General features: G+C 28.9%; 3 protein-coding genes across 13 annotated transcripts in view; 1 reads left to right on the top strand and 2 right to left on the bottom strand.

Annotated features, from left to right (window-relative positions):
- The window catches only part of LOC105674891 (uncharacterized), an 84,042-nt gene that overhangs the window by 55,841 nt on the left and 7,702 nt on the right, over positions 1-20,499 (top strand). For all 3 annotated transcript variants that reach the window (XM_067350569.1, XM_012371538.2, XM_067350568.1), the window contains exons 8-10: positions 16,642-16,759; positions 17,121-17,360; positions 19,078-19,235. In XM_067350569.1, the coding sequence (XP_067206670.1) occupies positions 16,642-16,759; positions 17,121-17,360; positions 19,078-19,235 (516 nt within the window). The remainder of the gene's footprint in view (positions 1-16,641; positions 16,760-17,120; positions 17,361-19,077; positions 19,236-20,499) is intronic.
- Positions 420-11,881, bottom strand: LOC105676813 (uncharacterized). Of its 8 annotated transcripts, XM_067350571.1 has the most exons (20): positions 11,512-11,880; positions 10,381-10,689; positions 10,153-10,306; positions 9,922-10,079; positions 9,363-9,476; positions 9,142-9,295; positions 7,247-9,060; positions 6,127-6,438; positions 5,900-6,053; positions 5,669-5,826; positions 5,123-5,245; positions 4,902-5,055; positions 3,220-4,820; positions 2,988-3,094; positions 2,005-2,316; positions 1,790-1,934; positions 1,559-1,716; positions 1,005-1,118; positions 784-937; positions 420-702 (listed from the first exon to the last, which is right to left on the bottom strand). In XM_067350571.1, exons 7-13 carry the CDS (start codon positions 7,429-7,431, stop codon positions 4,626-4,628), a joined length of 1,281 nt encoding a protein of 426 aa, XP_067206672.1. In that variant the 5' UTR covers positions 7,432-9,060; positions 9,142-9,295; positions 9,363-9,476; positions 9,922-10,079; positions 10,153-10,306; positions 10,381-10,689; positions 11,512-11,880; the 3' UTR covers positions 420-702; positions 784-937; positions 1,005-1,118; positions 1,559-1,716; positions 1,790-1,934; positions 2,005-2,316; positions 2,988-3,094; positions 3,220-4,625. The 8 variants fall into 8 exon arrangements, 6 of the variants coding, with proteins under 6 accessions (XP_067206672.1, XP_067206671.1, XP_067206674.1 ...); XM_067350570.1 differs by having other exon boundaries at positions 2,988-4,820; XM_067350573.1 differs by having other exon boundaries at positions 2,988-4,820; positions 5,123-5,236.
- LOC105674892 (uncharacterized) lies at positions 12,863-16,281 on the bottom strand. Of its 2 annotated transcripts, none has more exons than XM_067350577.1 (7): positions 15,813-16,281; positions 14,693-15,004; positions 14,466-14,619; positions 14,235-14,392; positions 13,676-13,798; positions 13,455-13,608; positions 12,863-13,373 (listed from the first exon to the last, which is right to left on the bottom strand). In XM_067350577.1, the coding sequence occupies exons 1-7, from the start codon at positions 15,995-15,997 to the stop codon at positions 13,179-13,181; spliced, it is 1,281 nt and encodes a 426-aa protein (XP_067206678.1). In that variant the 5' UTR covers positions 15,998-16,281; the 3' UTR covers positions 12,863-13,178. The 2 variants fall into 2 exon arrangements, with proteins under 2 accessions (XP_067206678.1, XP_067206679.1); XM_067350578.1 differs by having other exon boundaries at positions 13,676-13,789; positions 15,813-16,171.

Here is a 20,499-nt window from a genome sequence, read left to right as displayed (position 1 = left end):
CTTTACTTTATAACAATTTGTTCTTAAAAAAAATTTTTTTTTTGCAAACATGCATAAGTCTTAGAATTTTTATATTTTGTTATTTTTATACGATTATAACTACAATATACTTTTTTATTTCTTACGCAGGAATAACGCGCATAGCGTGTCAATTTTTATTTGTTTCAAATATAGGAATAACTAACGTAACACGTAGTCAATATAAAATTTTTTTAAACAAACAAGTTTGTTGCATTTATACAAAATTATTTTTATAAATATTTTAGACGTTGTTTATTGGACAGGTTGGACATGCTTGCCCGTGAATTAATTGCCAGCGCAAAAGATTAAAGATCTTTTTTTTGTTTCGGACAAATAGATTTTGCACACGCTAATGTTATATTTTAAGAAATATGGATTTTTGAAACAGACATATTACATACAAAGATTTAGTATTTATATTTTCTATTTTATGACATTAAATATATAATTTATTTATACAATCAAAATATAATAAATGAAAAATAGTTAGTTAACATTTTTTATTTAAATAAAATTGTTAAAATACTTTTTTCTTTCAGCGCGGGTATAATAGATTCCTCTTTTAAAATTATATTCGAACAAACCTTCTAGTTGTGAAATAGCATACATATGGGTGCTATCAAATTCCACAGAAAGTACAGGGTTGTATAAAGTATCTGTATTAATATGTATACTATAATTCTGAAAATTTTTAAAACAGTTAATAATTGGTTACTAATAAAGGTCATTGCAAGATACATAAAATATGAAAGTAATACAAACTTGAATGAAATCATTTAATCTTTGATCCCATAGAATTACCATACGATTATTTATCCCTGTCATAATACTATACAAATTATCTGAAGAGAAACAACAAAATCCACGATTTTTGTTTAGAAATGCAGCATTCCATGTACGTACCAATATGGATGTTCTAAAATCACAGTAGCAAATATAATTTAATTAAATAACCAGTTAATATTAACAATAAGATCTATTACCTTATATCCATTTTTTTAGTCTGTTGTTTATACAGCATGAGAATAGTGTGAAGATCTTGCCATAGTAGTTGGGAACAAGTATTATGATTTATACATTTATCCATTTCCTTACAACTAAAATAGCTTTACATTAGTTTATTGCATATTATTCTTAATATACATAAAAACCTAGAAGACTGGAGAAGGGAGATTAAACTCCTTTCCTGTCATCGGGCTATATAATATACTGGAGTGAGCTTTTCGCGTAAGAACTAACATGTAGTTTGGGGCCAAAGGAATGCAATAGCAAACGTCTGTTTTCTGTCCACATTTACTACCGTTATGATGGGGGATATTATAAAAACGAAAACAGACATCAGATAGATTTTCTATAATTACGCTCTTTTTTTTCCACAGTGCGCAACCACCTCTCCTTTAAGGTTCACACCAGTATGTTATATAACTCTTTAAGTTATAATTACAAATTATAATCATATAATAGTGTTTGTACAAACATAGCCAACTATTATTTAAACATTTGTAAAAATCGATTAATTAATTGAAACATAACTTACTTTGTAGTAATATTATAAATTAGAAACGATTTTTCGGCACTAGCAGCAACTTTTGTTCCTGTAGGGTCTAATGAAATTGACCGAATCAATTTCTTGCCGCTATAAATTGCTTTGTTTTCTTCCGCAAAATCATCATCTTCAAGTGTATTTTTTTGTATCTAAACAAAAACCGACTTTTTGCATTTTACATTCTACATTAACATCGCATAATTCCAAATTTTTTAATCTTACCTTTATTAAATTTGAAGAACTTGATATAATATGTTGCGTTGTTGCTTCTATGTTCGAAACATATTCACCATATACATGGGAATGTGCTTTTAATTGTTGAATGTTATTCTGTGATTTAATTCTTCAACGCCTAATACTGCCATCTCTGCAAGAATTTTTGTGAACATTAAAAAAGAATAAATAAACATAAAACAAAATTTATAATAAATATTTACACGTGGCCGCTTATAATTGTATTATTGCAATAAGCAATGCTTGAAAATTGACAGTTACAAGATCCAATAATGTTTGCCGTAATGTCACCGTCCTTTGCACGATAAAAAGCTGAAAGAATATTTTCTACATAACACCAAATTGTATTTTCAGTCATTTTTAGGCTTCTTTCCTTCATTATTATGTATCCCGTAGTATCTATGTGACCTCTAACTAAATCACTCTTAGACATGACTTGTCTATGAGCTATTCTCTTTTTTCAGTTGTAATACGTAATAAATTTAGAATTATACGAAGACAATAGTGGTTTACATCTGTAAAAGAAAGTAAGACGTACGTTCTTTAATGTGATCTTATGTAAAATTGTGAATATTTTACGTACTGATATAATCTAAATATTAAAATGTATTTTGAAAAGACACGCTTGAAAAATTAAATCAAGTTTTATAGAATTAAAAATACGATAAAAAGCTATGACTTAACGTTAATATGTATGAAAAAGATTTATCAACATATATTGTACTTCATTTGAAAAAAAAATATTTTTGTTATCTGAGAATACTTTTTTATTAATTGCTTTGATGGAGATAAGAGTGTGATTTTATCGATTTATTTTGTGCAAAAGTACTGAGAAGATTGTAACGTCGACAGATATAATGTATAAATTTCTGATTGTTATTGATTGGAAAATGAAAGAGGGGACATATTAGCGCCAATATGCTTGTATAAAAGAATGGAGTTGTTATGTAAATAAACCGCGGTAGAGAGAGATAGAAAAACTATAGAAAATACATATACTGGCAAAAATCGTTACATGGAGAAATTTAATATTGAGAATCATCAGCGAACATATAATTTTAACATAGAGCAGAAACAGTAATATAAAGCAAAAGTTATCAAAAATCGGTTCGACAGATTACGTGTTACAAAAAAAATTTTAGAATAAATTAAAATACAAATAAGAATTAAGCTGTATTTAACTTACCGTTCACGAAATTTTTTCGACACTTCATTCGTAAGAAGCAAATAGTTACTCTTTTTATTTAAGATATTGTTTGATAGATCATGAAATTTTTTGCATACACTGTTGAGCTGTAATAAAGTATATACATTACATAAATAAAAAATTATTAGGAATATTTCGTTCGGTAAAATATCTACGAGAGACATATTTGTCTTTTTAATTGGACGTTATCACACAAAAATATGAACACTACAGTATGACAATCGGTATGTGCACACTAAGCGCTACACTAAAACCGAGAACTGGAGTTGCTAGAACGATACACCGGGGCCTGATCACTGACATCTATACTGTAGGCTGCTAATACTAGACTGGCGTCAAATATATAACAACAAACTCTACGTATTGAATTCTCGCGCATGTCAGAACGCTGATGGACAGCAGTCATCTTTTAATTGGTAGATGAATCTAAATGTTATGAATATAATATTATAATTCGAATTTTAAGTTTAAAAAAATATAAATTATTATTATTATAATGAGTATATATATATATTTATACTTATTTTGTTAAAAATAAAGAAATTATAATGTCAAAATACAACTTTAAAGGTAAAAACTGAAATATATAAAATAATTACTTATTTGTATTTAGCAATGTTTACGCAATTATAAAGTAATGTTGCAATTTTTGAGGATATTTGGAGAATATTTAACATTTTTTCATATCTTTTTAAAGTTAAATACGGTCTGACAATTTTCGATTAAGAGCCGATTATACCAATTTTTTGATAGACTTTTTTTCTTGGTTACCTCAAATAAATGTCAGCAATCCTTACTCGATAGTTGGAATAACGAGTAAAATTACTTCTTGGTAATAATAATTTAATTTGTAGGTGAACATTATCAACAAATTGCTGATATATATTGATTCAACAGTTACTGATGTTTAATGATTGTCGTTTCTAAAGTCTACCAAAAAGTTGGTAATAACCGGACCTACAAATTTAATTGCGTTTTTCTCAAAATTAAGTTTATTAAACTAATGTGCAACATATTTCAGTCAGTTTTGGTTTAATTAATTTAATATTTTTATTACATTATTTTTGACAGTATGTTTTATCGTCATACGTACAATCTTTACTTTATAACAATTTGTTTTTAAAAAATTTTTTTCCAAACATGCGTAATTATTATAATATTTGAAATTTTTAATTTTGTACGTACGACTATAACTCCTATATTCTTTTTATTTCTTATGCAAGAATAACGTGCATAGCACGTCAATTGTTATTTGTTCCAAATGCTGGAATAAGGAGCGTAAGACGTAGTATACGTAAAAATATTTTTAAACTAACAAGTTTGTTGCTTTATTTTAAATTAATTTTACAAATAGTTTTGACGTTGTTTTTTGGACGGATTGGACATGCCTGTGAATTAATTTCCAGCGCAAAATATTGTAAATCTTTTTTTTGTTTCGGACTAATAGATTTCACACACGCTAATATTATTATTTGAGAAACATGAATTTTTGAAGCAAACATATTACATACAAAGATTTACATTTATTTTCCATTTCATGACATTAAGTATATAATTTATGTAAACAATCAAAGCATATAGAAGAAAATAGAAGAAACATTGTTAAACTTTTTTTATTTAAATAAATTTTCTAAAATATTTCTTCCTTTCTTTATTGGGGTTATAATCATCTTCTTTCTTAAAATAAAATTGAAGCACACCCTCTCCTTCTATAATAGTATACATAAAAGTGCTATCAAATTCTACAGAAAATACATAGTTGTCAGCCATGGCATAAAGATATACAGGTTTAACACCATTTGGACTATATGTCTGAAAATTTTGAAGAGAGTTAATAATAGGTTACTTATGAGGGTCATTACATGATATATAAAATTTAAAAGTAATACAAACTTGAATGCAGTCGCTTGATCTTTGATCCCATAGAATTACTGTACCACCATTTGTCCCTGTTATAATACTATACAAATTATCTGAAGAAAAACAGCATAATTCACATTTTTTGTTTGGAAATGAAGCATTCCATGTACGTACAAATTCGGATGTTCTAAAATCACAGTAACGAATATAACTAAATTGAATGGCTAATTAATATCGACAATAATATTTATTACCTTATATCCATTTTTTTAATGCATTGTTTATACAGCATGAGAATAGTATGAGTATCATCCCATAGTAGTTGGGAACAAGTATTATCATTTATACGTTTATCTATTATCTCACAACTAAAATAGCTTTACATTAGTTTATTGTATATTATTTTCGATATACATGAAAACCTAGAAGACTAGAGAAAGGAGACTCCTCTCTTGTCATCGGGCTATATAATATACTAGAGTGAGCCTTTTCCGTAAGAACTAATATGTAGTTTGCGGCCAAAGAATTGCAATAATAGATTATCTGTTTTCTTTTCACATTTACTACCGTTATGATAAGGGATATTATAAAAACAAAGACATCAGACAGATTTTTTATAATACAACTCTCTCTTTTCCACAGTGGGCCACCACCGCTCCTTTAAGGCTCTCACCAGTATGTTATATAACTCATTAAATTATAATTACTAAATTGGATCATATAATAGTGTCTGTACAAACATAATCAACGTTTAATTGAACATTTGTAGAAATCGATTAATTAATAGAAGCATAACTTACTTTTTATTAATATCATAAATTAGAAGCGATTCTTCGGTACTAGCAGTTACATTTGTTCCCGTAGGGTCTAATGAAATTGACTGAATCAGTTTTTTGCCGTTATAAATTGTTTCGTTTTCTTCCGCAGATTCATCATCTTCAAGTGTATTTTTCTGTATCTAAACAAAAACCGATTTTTTACCTTCTACATTCTACATTAACATAGCATAATTCCAAATTTTTTAATCTTACCTTTATTAAATTTGAAGAACTTGATACAATATGTTGCGTTGTTGCTTCTATTTTCGAAACGTGTTCACCATATACATTGGAATCTGTTTTTAATTGTTGAAGATTATTAATGTTATTCTGTGATTCAAATCTCCAATGCCTAATACTGCCATCTCTGCAAGAATTTTTATAAAAAACAAAAAGAACAAGAAATAAACATAAAACAAAATTTATAAATAAATATTTACACGTGACCGCTTATAAGTATATCATTGCAACAAGCAATGCTTGAAAATGGACTGTTACAAGTTTTTGAAATTTGGCTTTTCCAAATGATACCGTTCTCTGCACGAGTAAAAGCTGTAAAGGTCTTGTAGTGATAAAACGAAATTGTATTTTTAGTCATTTTTAGGCATCTTTTTTTTTTTATTTCTATGGCTGTATTATTTTCTGGGGAATTTTCAAGTAATAATTTTATGTAATTCACCCTATTTATTCCATATTTCCAGTTGTAATGCATAAGAAATTTAGAATTATACGAAGATAATAGTGGTTTACATCTGTAAAAGAAAGTAAGACGTACGTTCTTCAATGTGATCTTATGTAAAATCGTGAATATTTTATGTACTGATAATATGTAAATATTAAAATGTATTTTAAAAAGACAAGCTTATAAAGTTCAACCAAGTTTTGCACAATTAAAAATATGGCAAAAGCTACGATTTAATGTTAATATGTGTGAAAAAGTTTTATGTACATATATTGTACTATATTAAAAAAAAAATATTTTTGTTATCTAATAACACTTTTTTACTAATAATTGTTTGATAGAAGCTAATGCCCATTTGCACCAATGTAAATTAACTTTAATCTCGGTTCAACTTACTCTTCATGTTTTTCTAGTTCTAAGAATTAGTAAAAGGTGAAAAGTAAGTTGAACCGAGATTAATGTTAATCTACGTTGGTGGATTTGGGCATAAGAATATGATTTTATTGATTTATTTTCTGCAAAAGTACAGAGAAGGATGTAACGTCGACAGATATAATGTATAAATATTTGATTACTATTTGAAAAATGAAAGGGGCACATTAGTCCCGATGTGCGTGTATGAGAGAATGGAAATGTGATGTAAATAAACCGCGGTAGAGACAAATAGAAAAACTATAGAAAATACATATGCTGGCAAAAGTCGTTATTTGGAGAATTATAATACTGAGAATCATCAACGAACATGTGATTTTAAGACAGAGCAGGAACAATAATATGAAGTAAAAATTATGAAAAATTGATTCGACAGATTACGTGGTTCCTATAAAATTTTAGAATAAATTGAAATAGAAATAAATATTAAGCTATATTTAACCTACCGTTCACGAAATTTTTCCGACATTTCATTCGTAACAAGCAAATGGTTACTTTTTTGATTTAAGGTGGTGTTTGATAAATGATAAAATCTTTTGCATACTCTGTTGAGCTGTAATAAAGTATATACGTCACATAAATCAAAAATCATTAAGAATATTTCGTTCGGTAAAATATCTACGAGAGACATATTTGTCTTTTTAATTGGACGTTATCACACAAGAATATGAACACTACAGTATGACAATCGGTATGTGCACTGAACGTTACACTAGAACAGAGTTGCTATAACGATACACCGGGGCCTGATCACTGACATCTATACTGTACGCTGCTAATATCAGACTGGTGTCAAATCTATAATGAACTCCACATATTAAATTTTTGCGCATGTAGAACGCTGATGGACAGCAGTCATCTTTTAACTGGTTGATGAACTTAAATGTTATGAATATAATATAATTTGAATTATAAATAAAAAAAAATGTAATTTATTATTATTATAATAAGTATATACATATATATACTAATTTTGTTAAAAATAAAAAAGTTATAATATCAAAATACAACTTTAAAGGTAAAAACTGAAATATATAAAATAATTACTTATTTGTATTTAGCAATGTTTACGCAATTATAAAGTAATGTTGCAATTTTTGAGGATATTTGGAGAATATTTAACATTTTTTCATATCTTTTTAAAGTTAAATACGGTCTGACAATTTTCGATTAAGAGCCGATTATACCAATTTTTTGATAGACTTTTTTTCTTGGTTACCTCAAATAAATGTCAGCAATCCTTACTCGATAGTTGGAATAACGAGTAAAATTACTTCTTGGTAATAATAATTTAATTTGTAGGTGAACATTATCAACAAATTGCTGATATATATTGATTCAACAGTTACTGATGTTTAATGATTGTCGTTTCTAAAGTCTACCAAAAAGTTGGTAATAACCGGACCTACAAATTTAATTGCGTTTTTCTCAAAATTAAGTTTATTAAACTAATGTGCAACATATTTCAGTCAGTTTTGGTTTAATTAATTTAATATTTTTATTACATTATTTTTGACAGTATGTTTTATCGTCATACGTACAATCTTTACTTTATAACAATTTGTTTTTAAAAAATTTTTTTCCAAACATGCGTAATTATTATAATATTTGAAATTTTTAATTTTGTACGTACGACTATAACTCCTATATTCTTTTTATTTCTTATGCAAGAATAACGTGCATAGCACGTCAATTGTTATTTGTTCCAAATGCTGGAATAAGGAGCGTAAGACGTAGTATACGTAAAAATATTTTTAAACTAACAAGTTTGTTGCTTTATTTTAAATTAATTTTACAAATAGTTTTGACGTTGTTTTTTGGACGGATTGGACATGCCTGTGAATTAATTTCCAGCGCAAAATATTGTAAATCTTTTTTTTGTTTCGGACTAATAGATTTCACACACGCTAATATTATTATTTGAGAAACATGGATTTTTGAAGCAAACATATTACATACAAAGATTTACATTTATTTTCTATTTCATGACATTAAGTATATAATTTATGTAAACAATCAAAGCATATAGAAGAAAATAGAAGAAACATTGTTAAACTTTTTTTATTTAAATAAATTTGCTAAAATACTTCTTCCTTTCTTTATTGGGGTTATAATCATCTTCTTTCTTAAAATAAAATTGAAGCACACCCTCTCCTTTTATAATAGTATACATAAAAGTGCTATCAAATTCTACAGAAAATACATAGTTGTCAGGCATGGCATAAAGATATACAGGTTTAACACCATTTGGACTATATGTCTGAAAATTTTGAAGAGAGTTAATAATAGGTTACTTATGAGGGTCATTACATGATATATAAAATTTAAAAGTAATACAAACTTGAATGCAGTCGCTTGATCTTTGATCCCATAGAAGTACTGTACCACTATTTGTCCCTGTTATAATACTATACAAATTATCTGAAGAGAAACAGCATAATTCACATTTTTTGTTTGGAAATGAAGCATTCCATGTACGTACAAATTCGGATGTTCTAAAATCACAGTAACGAATATAACTAAATTGAATGGCTAATTAATATCGACAATAATATTTATTACCTTATATCCATTTTTTTAATGCATTGTTTATACAGCGTGAGAATAGTATGAGTATCATCCCACAGTAGTTGGGAACAAGTATTTTCATTTATACGTTTATCCATTATCTCACAACTAAAATAGCTTTACATTAGTTTATTGCATATTATTTTCGATATACATGAAAACCTAGAAGACTAGAGAAAGGAGATTCCTCTCTTGTCATCGGGCTATATAATATATTAGAGTGAGCCTTTCCCGTAAGAACTAATATGTAGTTTGCGGCCAAAGAATTGCAATAATAGATTATCTGTTTTCTTTTCACATTTACTACCGTTATGATAAGGGATATTATAAAAACAAAGACATCAGACAGATTTTTTATAATACAACTCTCTCTTTTCCACAGTAGGCCACCACCGCTTCTTTAAGGCTCTCACCAGTATGTTGTATAACTTATTAAGTTATAATTACGAATTATAATTACTAAATCGGATCATATAATAGTGTCTGTACAAACATAGTCAACGTTTAATTGAACATTTGTAGAAATCGATTAATTAATAGAAGCATAACTTACTTTTTATTAATATCATAAATTAGAAGCGATTCTTCGGTACTAGCAGCTACATTTGTTTCCGTAGGGTCTAATGAAATTGACTGAATCAATTTCTTGCCGTTATAAATTGTTTCGTTTTTTTCCGCAGATTCATCATCATCAAGTGTATTTTTCTGTATCTAAACAAAAACCGACTTTTTACCTTCTACATTCTACATTAACATAGCATAATTCCAAATTTTTTAATCTTACTTTTATTAAATTTGTAGAACTTGATACAATATGTTGCGTTGTTGCTTCTATATTCGAAACGTGTTCACCATATACATTGGAATCTGTTTTTAATTGTTGAAGATTTTTAATGTTATTCTGTGATTCATATCTCCAATGCCTAATACTGCCATCTCTGCAAGATTTTTTATGAAAAATAAAAAAAAACAAGAAATAAACATAAAACAAAATTTATAAATAAATATTTACACGTGACCGCTTATAAGTATATCATTGCAACAAGCAATGCTTGAAAATTGACAGTTACAAGTAATAGGAATTCTGCTTTTCCAAATGATATCGTTCTCTGCACGAGTAAAAGCTGTAAGGGTCTTGTAGTCATAAAACCAAATTGTATTTTTAGTCATTTTTAGGCATCTTTTCTTTATTTCTATGGCTGTATTATTTTCTCGGGAATCTTTAAATAAAAGTTTTATGCAACACTTCCAAGTTATTCCATATTTCCAGTTGTAATGCGTAATAAATTTAGAATTATACGAAGATAATAGTAATTTACATCTATAAAAGAAAGTGAGACGTACGTTTTTCAATGTGATCTTATGTAAAATCGTGAATATTTTATGTACTGATAATATGTAAATATTAAAATGTATTTCAAAAAGACAAGCTTATAAAGTTCAACCAAGTTTTGCACAATTAAAAATATGGCAAAAGCTACGACTTAATGTTAATATGTGTGAAAAAGTTTTATGAACATATATTGTACTATATTAAAAAAAAAATATTTTTGTTATCTAATAACACTTTTTTACTAATAATTGTTTGATAGAGACTAATGCCCATTTTCACCAATGTAGATTAACTTTAATCTCGGTTCAACTTACTCTTCATGTTTTTCTAGTTCTAAGAACTAGTAAAAGGTGAAGAGTAAGTTGAACCGAGATTAAAGTTAATCTACGTTGGTGGATTCGGGCATAAGAGTATGATTTTATTGATTTATTTTGTGCAAAAGTACAGAGAAGGTTGTAACGTCGACAGATATAATGTATAAATTTGTGATTACTATTTGAAAAATGAAAAGGGCACATTAGCGCCGATGTGCGTGTATGAGAGAATGGAGATGTGATGTAAATAAACCGCGGTAGAGACACATAGAAAAACTATAGAAAATACATATACTGGCAAAAGTCGTTACTTGGAAAAATTTAATATCGAGAATCATCAGCGAACATATGTTTTTAATAGTGCAGGATTTTGATAGTGCAGGAACAGTAATATGAAGCGAAAATTATCAAAAATCGCTTCGACAGATTACGTGTTACAAAGAAAATTTTAGAATAAATTGAAATACAAATATGAATTAAGCCATATTTAACTTACCGTTCACGAAATTTTTCCGACACTTCATTCGTAACGAGCAAACGGTTACTTTTTTTATTTAAGATTTTGTTTGACAGATCATAAAATCTTTTGCATACACTGTTGAGCTGTAATAAAGTATATACATCACATAAATCGAAAATTATTAGGAATATTTCGTTCGGTAAAATATCTACGAGAGACATATTTGTCTTTTTAATTGGACGTTATCACACAAGAATATCAACACTACGGTATGACAATCGGTATGTGCACACCACTAAACGCTACACTAAAACCGAGAACTAGAGTTGCTAGAACGGTAACACCGGTCTGATCACTGACATCTATACTGTAGGCTGCTAATACCAGACTGGCGTCAAATATATAACAACAAACTCTACGTATTAAATTCTCGCGCAAGTCAGAACGCTGATGGACAGCAATCACCTTTTAATTGGTAGATGAATCTAAACGTTATGATTATAATATAATTCGAATTATAAGTTTAAAAAAATATAAATTATTATTATTATAATAAGTATATATATATATATATATATATATATATATATATATATATATTTATACTTATTTTGTTAAAAATAAAAAAACTATAATGTCAAAATACAACTTTGAAGGTAAAAACTGAAATATATAAAATAATTACTTATTGGTATTTAGCAATGTTTACGCAATTATAAAGTAATGTTGCAATTTTTGAGGATATTTGGAGAATATTTAACATTTTTTCATATCTTTTTAAAGTTAAATACGGTCTGACAATTTTCGATTAAAAGCCGATTATACCAATTTTTTGATAGACTTTTTTTCTTGGTTACCTTAAATAAATGTCAGTAATCCTTACTGGATAGTTGGAATAACGAGTAAAATTACTTCTTGGTAATAATAATTTAATTTGTAGGTGAACATTATCAACAAATTGCTGATATATATTGATTCAACAGTTACTGATGTTTAATGATTGTCGTTTCTAAAGTCTACCAAAAAGTTGGTAATAACCGGGCCTACAAATTTAATTGCGTTTTTCTCAAAATTAAGTTTATTAAACTAATGTGCAACATATTTCAGTCAGTTTTGGTTTAATTAATTTAATATTTTTATTACATTATTTTTGACAGTATGTTTTATCGTCATACGTACAATCTTTACTTTATAACAATTTGTTTTTAAAAAATTTTTTTCCAAACATGCGTAATTATTATAATATTTGAAATTTTTAATTTTGTACGTACGACTATAACTCCTATATTCTTTTTATTTCTTATGCAAGAATAACGTGCATAGCACGTCAATTGTTATTTGTTCCAAATGCTGGAATAAGGAGCGTAAGACGTAGTATACGTAAAAATATTTTTAAACTAACAAGTTTGTTGCTTTATTTTAAATTAATTTTACAAATAGTTTTGACGTTGTTTTTTGGACGGATTGGACATGCCTGTGAATTAATTTCCAGCGCAAAATATTATAAATCTTTTTTTTGTTTCGGACTAATAGATTTCACACACGCTAATATTATTATTTGAGAAACATGGATTTTTGAAGCAAACATATTACATACAAAGATTTACATTTATTTTCTATTTCATGACATTAAGTATATAATTTATGTAAACAATCAAAGCATATAGAAGAAAATAGAAGAAACATTGTTAAACTTTTTTTATTTAAAAAAATTTGCTAAAATACTTCTTCCTTTCTTTATTGGGGTTATAATCATCTTCGTTCTTAAAATAAAATTGAAGCACACCCTCTCCTTCTGTAATAGTATACATAAAAGTGCTATCAAATTCTACAGAAAATACATAGTTGTCAGCCATGGCATAAAGATATACAGGTTTAACACCATTTGGACTATATGTCTGAAAATTTTGAAGAGAGTTAATAATAGGTTACTTATGAGGGTCATTACATGATATATAAAATTTAAAAGTAATACAAACTTGAATGCAGTCGCTTGATCTTTGATCCCATAGAAGTACTGTACCACTATTTGTCCCTGTTATAATACTATACAAATTATCTGAAGAGAAACAGCATAATTCACATTTTTTGTTTGGAAATGAAGCATTCCATGTACGTACAAATTCGGATGTTCTAAAATCACAGTAACGAATATAACTAAATTGAATGGCTAATTAATATCGACAATAATATTTATTACCTTATATCCATTTTTTTAATGCATTGTTTATACAGCATGAGAATAGTATGAGTATCATCCCATAGTAGTTGGGAACAAGTATTATCATTTATACGTTTATCCATAATCTCACAACTAAAATAGCTTTACATTAGTTTATTGTATATTATTTTCGATATTCATAAAAACCTAGAAGACTAGAGAAAGGAGACTCCTCTCTTGTCATCGGGCTATATAATATACTAGAGTGAGCCTTTCCCGTAAGAACTAATATGTAGTTTGCGGCCAAAGAATTGCAATAATAGATTATCTGTTTTCTTTTCACATTTACTACCGTTATGATAAAGGATATTATAAAAACAAAGACATCAGACAGATTTTTTATAATACAACTCTCTCTTTTTCACAGTGGGCCACCACCGCTCTTCTAAGGCTCTTACCAGTATGTTATATAACTAATTAAGTTATAATTACGAATTATAATTACTAAATCGGATCATATAATAGTGTCTGTACAAACATAGTCAACGTTTAATTGAACATTTGTAGAAATCGATTAATTAATAGAAGCATAACTTACTTTTTATTAATATCATAAATTAGAAGCGATTCTACGGTACTAGCAGCTACATTTGTTCCCGTAGGGTCTAATGAAATTGACTGAATCAATTTCTTGCCGTTATAAATTGTTTCGTTTTCTTCCGCAGATTCATCATCTTCAAGTGTATTTTTCTGTATCTAAACAAAAACCGACTTTTTACCTTCTACATTCTACATTAACATTGCATAGTTCCAAATTTTTTAATCTTACCTTTATTAAATTTGAAGAACTTGATACAATATGTTTCGTTGTTGCTTCTATTTTCGAAACGTGTTCACCATATACATTGGAATCTGTTTTTAATTGTTGAAGATTATTAATGTTATTCTGTGATTCAAATCTCCAATACCTAATACTGCCATCTCTGCAAGAATTTTTATAAAAAACAAAAAGAACAAGAAATAAACATAAAACAAAACTTATAAATAAATATTTACACGTGACCGCTTATAAGTATATCATTGTAACAAGCAATGCTTGAAAATTGACTGTTACAAGTTCTTGAAATTTGGCTTTTCCAAATGACATCGTTCTCTGCACGAGTAAAAGCTGTAAGGGTCTTGTAGTGATAAAACGAAATTGTATTTTTAGTCATTTTTAGGCATTTTTTTTTTTTTATTTCTATGGCTGTATTATTTTCTGGGGAATTTTCAAGTAACATTTTTATGTAATTCACCCTATTTATTTTATATTTCCAGTTGTAATGCGTAATAAATTTAGATTCATACGAAGATAATAATAATTTACATCTATAAAAGAAAGTAAGACGTACGTTTTTCAATGTGATCTTATGTAAAATCGTGAATATTTTATGTACTGATAACATGTAAATATTAAAATGTATTTTAAAAAGACAAGCTTATAAAGTTCAACCAAGTTTTGCACAATTAAAAATATGGCAAAAGCTACGACTTAATGTTAATATGTGTGAAAAAGTTTTATGAACATATATTGTACTATATTAAAAAAAAAATATTTTTGTTATCTAATAACACTTTTTTACTAATAATTGTTTGATAGAAACTAATGCCCATTTGCACCAATGTAGATTAACTTTAATCTCGGTTCAACTTACTCTTCATGTTTTTCTAGTTCTAAGAATTAGTAAAAGGTGAAAAGTAAGTTGAACCGAGATTAAAGTTAATCTACGTTGGTGGATTTGGGCATAAGAGTATGATTTTATTGATTTATTTTGTGCAAAAGTACAGAGAAGGTTGTAACGTCGACAGATATAATGTATAAATTTGAGATTACTATTTGAAAAATGAAAGGGGCACATTAGTCCCGATGTGCGTGTATGAGAGAATGGAGATGTGATGTAAATAAACCGCGGTAGAGACAAATAGAAAAACTATAGAAAATACATATGCTGGCAAAAGTCGTTATTTGGAGAATTATAATACTGAGAATCATCAACGAACATGTGATTTTAAGACAGAGCAGGAACAATATTATAAAGTAAAAATTATGAAAAATTGATTCGACAGATTACGTGGTTCCTATGAAATTTTAGAATAAATTGAAATAGAAATAAATATTAAGTTATATTTAACCTACCGTTCACGAAATTTTTCCGACATTTCATTCGTAACAAGCAAATGGTTACTTTTTTGATTTAAGGTGATGTTTGATAAATGGTAAAATCTTTTGCATACTCTGTTGAGCTGTAATAAAGTATATACGTCACACAAATCAAAAATCATTAAGAATATTTCGTTCGGTAAAATATCTACGAGAGACATATTTGTCTTTTTAATTGGACGTTATCACACAAGAATATCAACACTACAGTATGACTATCGGTATGTGCACTGAACGCTACACTAGAACAGAGTTGCTAGAACGATACACCGGGGCCTGATCACTGACATCTATACTGTAGGCTGCTAATACCAGACTGGCGTCAAATATATAACAAACTCTACGTATTGAATTTTCGCGCATGTCAGAACGCTGATGGGCAGCAGTCATCTTTTAACTGGTTGATGTTATAAATATAATATATTTATAATCAGAAGAATAAAAAATATATAGTATAGTATATTTATTATTAATAAATATATATATATTTATACTTATTTTATTAAAATATTAAAATATTATAATGTAAAAATACTACTTTTAAGGTAAAAACTGAAATGTTTATAATTATTACTAAATTGTATTTGTTTAGCAATGTTTACCAATTATAAAGTAATGATGCAGTTTTTAAGAAAATTTGGTAGTTTATTTAACATATTTACATATCTTTTTCACGTTAAGTACAGTCTGACAATTTTCGATTAATGGTCGGTTGTTCCAATTTTTTCATTGACTTTACGACTTTTGTAGTGTACGACTTTTAAATTTAGAAAATAAAAGTGTGAAATTGTATATTGTTTTTCAGGTTCGACTTGATGTACGGCGTAACAGAATCAGAGAAATTTCACATCCTGCCACCAGTTGCTTTGTTGCACGGCATGCTTGATGGACAACGAGATGAGATCCTGCGAGACTATGCCAAAGTATATTTACTCATATATTGATTCGTTTATACTAATATAGAATAATCCCTGTTCATTTTCTCTTCGTTCTTATTAGATCTACAATCTTGGACATTTTTTTTCTCAGTTCTTTATATGCATAGATCCTCCATGATCCTTAAATTTTTTGTTTCTTGCTTTTTTAGCTTTTTTTTCTTCCTATTTTAAATCCGGCTTTTAAACCTACTGATATTTAGGATTTGTACAATTTTTCGCTTGAAATTTTACATACATCAATTCTTAGATTCATAAATGAAATTTGTTTATACTCTCTTGTTTCTTTGAACTTTTTGATTTTAATTCTTATACGAGGGTGATTTTTTATATCAAAAATGTGTTCTAGGCGACTCACGAGCTGGAGCCGGAACTGATCCTGTCGAAAGTTTTGGAGCAATACGGCGACTTCTCAAGCGGATTCACGAAAGAGTACGCTACGAAAAATCGGGACATGGTGCTAGAGGCGCTCTCCGACAGCGGCACCGTGGCGCCATTAATAATGACTGCCAATTTGCATTCAAAGGCGAACCCGAAGAGCTACATGTACGTCTTCTCGCATCCGAAAGCTATGCAAGACTACTCTGGCGTAAGTAGGTCTCGACGATACAACGAAGATCGATTATCGCGGCTCAGACGCCTCTCGACAAAGCGGGACCCGACATGGCGCGGGAAAAATGTTGCACGCCGCATTAGTGAGCGAGGAAGGGCGAGAAAGGGGGAAAGGGGAGACGGACGAGCGGGGATGATGAGTTAAAGTGCGCTTCCTTCAACGCTCCAATTCGTGTAGCTTCATGCAACGTTGTTATTCCTTGATGCGGAATGTTGCTACTGAAAACGGAGGGCATTTTTCATCGTCTCACTTTATTGCCGAATCTCGAAATGGGAAATTTACGTTTTTTAATTTGCCAACCGCAAAGGAGAAAGAGAGGGAAGGGAAAAATTATACTATGGTTTCTCGCGAGAAGCGTAAAGAATGTTGATTGTTTAGAGAGCAAAAGGTTGGAGAGACTTGAGAACTCTCGGAAATCGAATTCCTTCTTTTGCGAGATTTTAGATTAACAGCCTTCAATTTATCTTTAAGCAGATGCGGTGAGTTTAACTATAAGCTGTTCAAGAGTTCCACTAATTCACTAATTTTTTAGTAAAAAGGTCAATCATAAATTAATCATCGGATTCACATTTGGAAAGATATAATGCAGAATTTTTGGAGTACCCCGACATAGTTAGCGTTGTATTCAGCATCTCTGGTTTCTTAGTCGAAGGGACGAATTGTGACCTAGTGGCAACCATTGTGTTTGTTGGGAGAAAAATCCGGGCTGCGAACCCATTTGGATTTCGGCCAACTATTTTTATCGGCGTTGCGTGCGCCGACGACGACCTCGCCATGCAGTAACCGAGAATATCGCTAAATTGAATGTACCTCCGCGTACAACGCCATCGTCGCGTCAACAAGGATATTAGATTTTAAATCTGCAAATAGCGATTTGCAGCGTGCATCATTCCCATGTCAGGTTGGGTTTCTCTTTTTCTCTCTCTCTCTTTCTCTCTCTCTCTCTCTCTCTCTCTCTCTCTCAATCCTTCCTTCCCTATTTCTTTCTCTCTTACTCCTGTGTACACGGCGAGCGAGCCCGATGAATTTTAATTTCTACCCGTCCTCATAAATTCCGCCCTTTATTGAACTTTACAAATTGACGCGTTTGTAAATACGCTCGGTTTATCGCGCTAAAAATAATTACGACTACGATAAATCTGAGAACTTGCATCCAGAAAATTTATTCAAAAATTAGTGGTAGAATTAACGATGAGCAAGCTTATAATTAAACTTGATATATAAATATAATTCTAAAAAAAAATACTTATCCAGATAAGTTTAAGAACTTAAATATCATTGATCGCATTTATTTTGACATTAGAAAGATACAAAAAGATATATTTAAAGAATTGCAAAGAATTTTTGTATTGAGATATTTTTTAATAAATTTCAAAAAATACATATTTGTACGTAATAAAAAAAAGCATAAATGTTTTATCTACTCTTACGTTTCAAATTGAATTAGTTAAGATTGTATCAGAAATAAATGAAGCTAAGGATCAAATAAGACCACCAAGGTATTAGCAAAAAGATGTTGATAGCCGAGAGTATCAGATTTTAAAGGGTATGCTTAGTGAGAGAAAGAGGAGGAAAGGTGCGAATAGCAGTAGCCTGAGCTTCGATATTTTCGAGTTACGCGAATGGCATCGAAGTGTCGATAGAATCTGTATCTCGGTATAAAAGCACATCCAGCGATCTCGTTACGTTACAGCAACAACGTCAACATACCATGCATGGGGAGGAGTTACCCTACGTACTGGGTGTTCCATTGGACGGCGGTAAGTACGACTTGCGGGGTCGATACGACATCAGAGAGACACTGTTTTCGGAGGCCATTATGAACTGGTGGTGCAGTTTTGCCTATATTGGGTGAGTTACTAAAAGACGACAAATTTTAGATAAAATCTTGTGCACTCTACGTTTTAGAAATATCAAATTATATCAGTTGTATTATTTATATTATTTTAAACTAATTTATCGTCTACTCTTTTTTCCTTTTTTACTGCTTTAATATTATTTTCAATTAAACGCTATAAAATTTTAAGTCTGTTTTGAATATTCTATTGATATCAAGATATATTAATTTTTTTCCATTATATCAAAATTATTTTCATTTTGATGACTTTTGCGTGAGTGAAAGTTTACGTTGATGACAACTTTATAATTTAAATGAGAACTCAATTGCACGTATAAATAACGATGTAAATTAAAAAGCTTTATTTGTTCGAAAATTTGCCAAACAAAAATTTTATATAAAGCATATTTCTCTTGTTTTGCTCTCACTTCCAGAAATGTGCCACGTTTCATTCAGCGCAACAAATTATTAATTTAAAAAATGTAAATAAAATTTGCAGAGTTAGTTGCTGATGATTGCGAGTCTGACGAGAAAAATAAACGATTAAACAAATAATTTGGAATTTAATGTGGAACGATCACGGTGTGCATTAAAGTTAAATTAAAGTTGGTATTAAAAGTTGAACGTATGAGTGGCGGCTACCATGTAGAAACAATCGTATTTAATAACAAGTAGTGAACAATTGTTGGGCGTTGACGCGAAAATTTGTAGTTAGTAAAGTTGGACTTGGAAACATACATATTCGGGAACGTGATTTTCAATTAACTAAACATTCAAGGTGTTTAATTAAACCAGACGATATTATATATTTTTTTCCATTGCGCATTTGAAAATCAAAATTTATGGCTGTAAAAAAGATGAATAGTCTTAAGAACAAATTTTAGAAGAAGAAATTCATACAAAAATGAATAAATTTAGAAACATAATTTAGAAAATTTATTTTTGAAATGTTTTATGAATGGCAAATTAGTCAAAAACTGAATATTGAAAATAAATACAAAATATGCAAACATCAGAAATTGTTCAATCTAATTATATTTAAAATTAATTTAAATTACCAAATATCTAAAGCAAGTAAAATTACAAACATAATTTTAAGCAGAAATAAATTTAAAGCATTTTGAAAGCAAGGTATTATTTTGTTTTTGACTGTTATAAAAGTTGTTATCTGAAATACTGAACATTGTTATGTTGATTAATACGCATAATAATGTTAAAAGAGTTATAAACAATATTTACGATTGCAATATAATTTAATTTTTATCATTTGGGAACTCT

This window comes from Linepithema humile, chromosome 2 (genome assembly GCF_040581485.1).
Source record: "Linepithema humile isolate Giens D197 chromosome 2, Lhum_UNIL_v1.0, whole genome shotgun sequence".
Taxonomy (NCBI): Eukaryota; Metazoa; Arthropoda; class Insecta; order Hymenoptera; family Formicidae; genus Linepithema; species Linepithema humile.
Note: the sequence above shows the minus strand (reverse complement) of the source record. Positions and strands in the feature narration are given on the sequence as shown.

What these genes read in the sequence shown, in the direction of transcription:
- LOC105676813 (XM_067350572.1), bottom strand. Translation starts at nt 7,431, where the DNA reads ATGTCTCTCGTAGATATTTTACCGAACGAAATATTCTTAATGATTTTT. An exon ending in ATTTATGATATTAATAAAAA is followed by an intron (nt 5,246 to 5,668) that starts GTAAGTTATGCT and finishes ACTAATGTAAAG; the next exon opens with CTATTTTAGTTGTGAGATAA. An exon ending in GATCAAGCGACTGCATTCAA is followed by an intron (nt 4,821 to 4,901) that starts GTTTGTATTACT and finishes CAAAATTTTCAG; the next exon opens with ACATATAGTCCAAATGGTGT.
- LOC105674892 (XM_067350577.1), bottom strand. Translation starts at nt 15,997, where the DNA reads ATGTCTCTCGTAGATATTTTACCGAACGAAATATTCTTAATGATTTTT. An exon ending in ATACTTATAAGCGGTCACGT is followed by an intron (nt 14,620 to 14,692) that starts GTAAATATTTAT and finishes AAATTCTTGCAG; the next exon opens with AGATGGCAGTATTAGGTATT. An exon ending in GATCAAGCGACTGCATTCAA is followed by an intron (nt 13,374 to 13,454) that starts GTTTGTATTACT and finishes CAAAATTTTCAG; the next exon opens with ACATATAGTCCAAATGGTGT.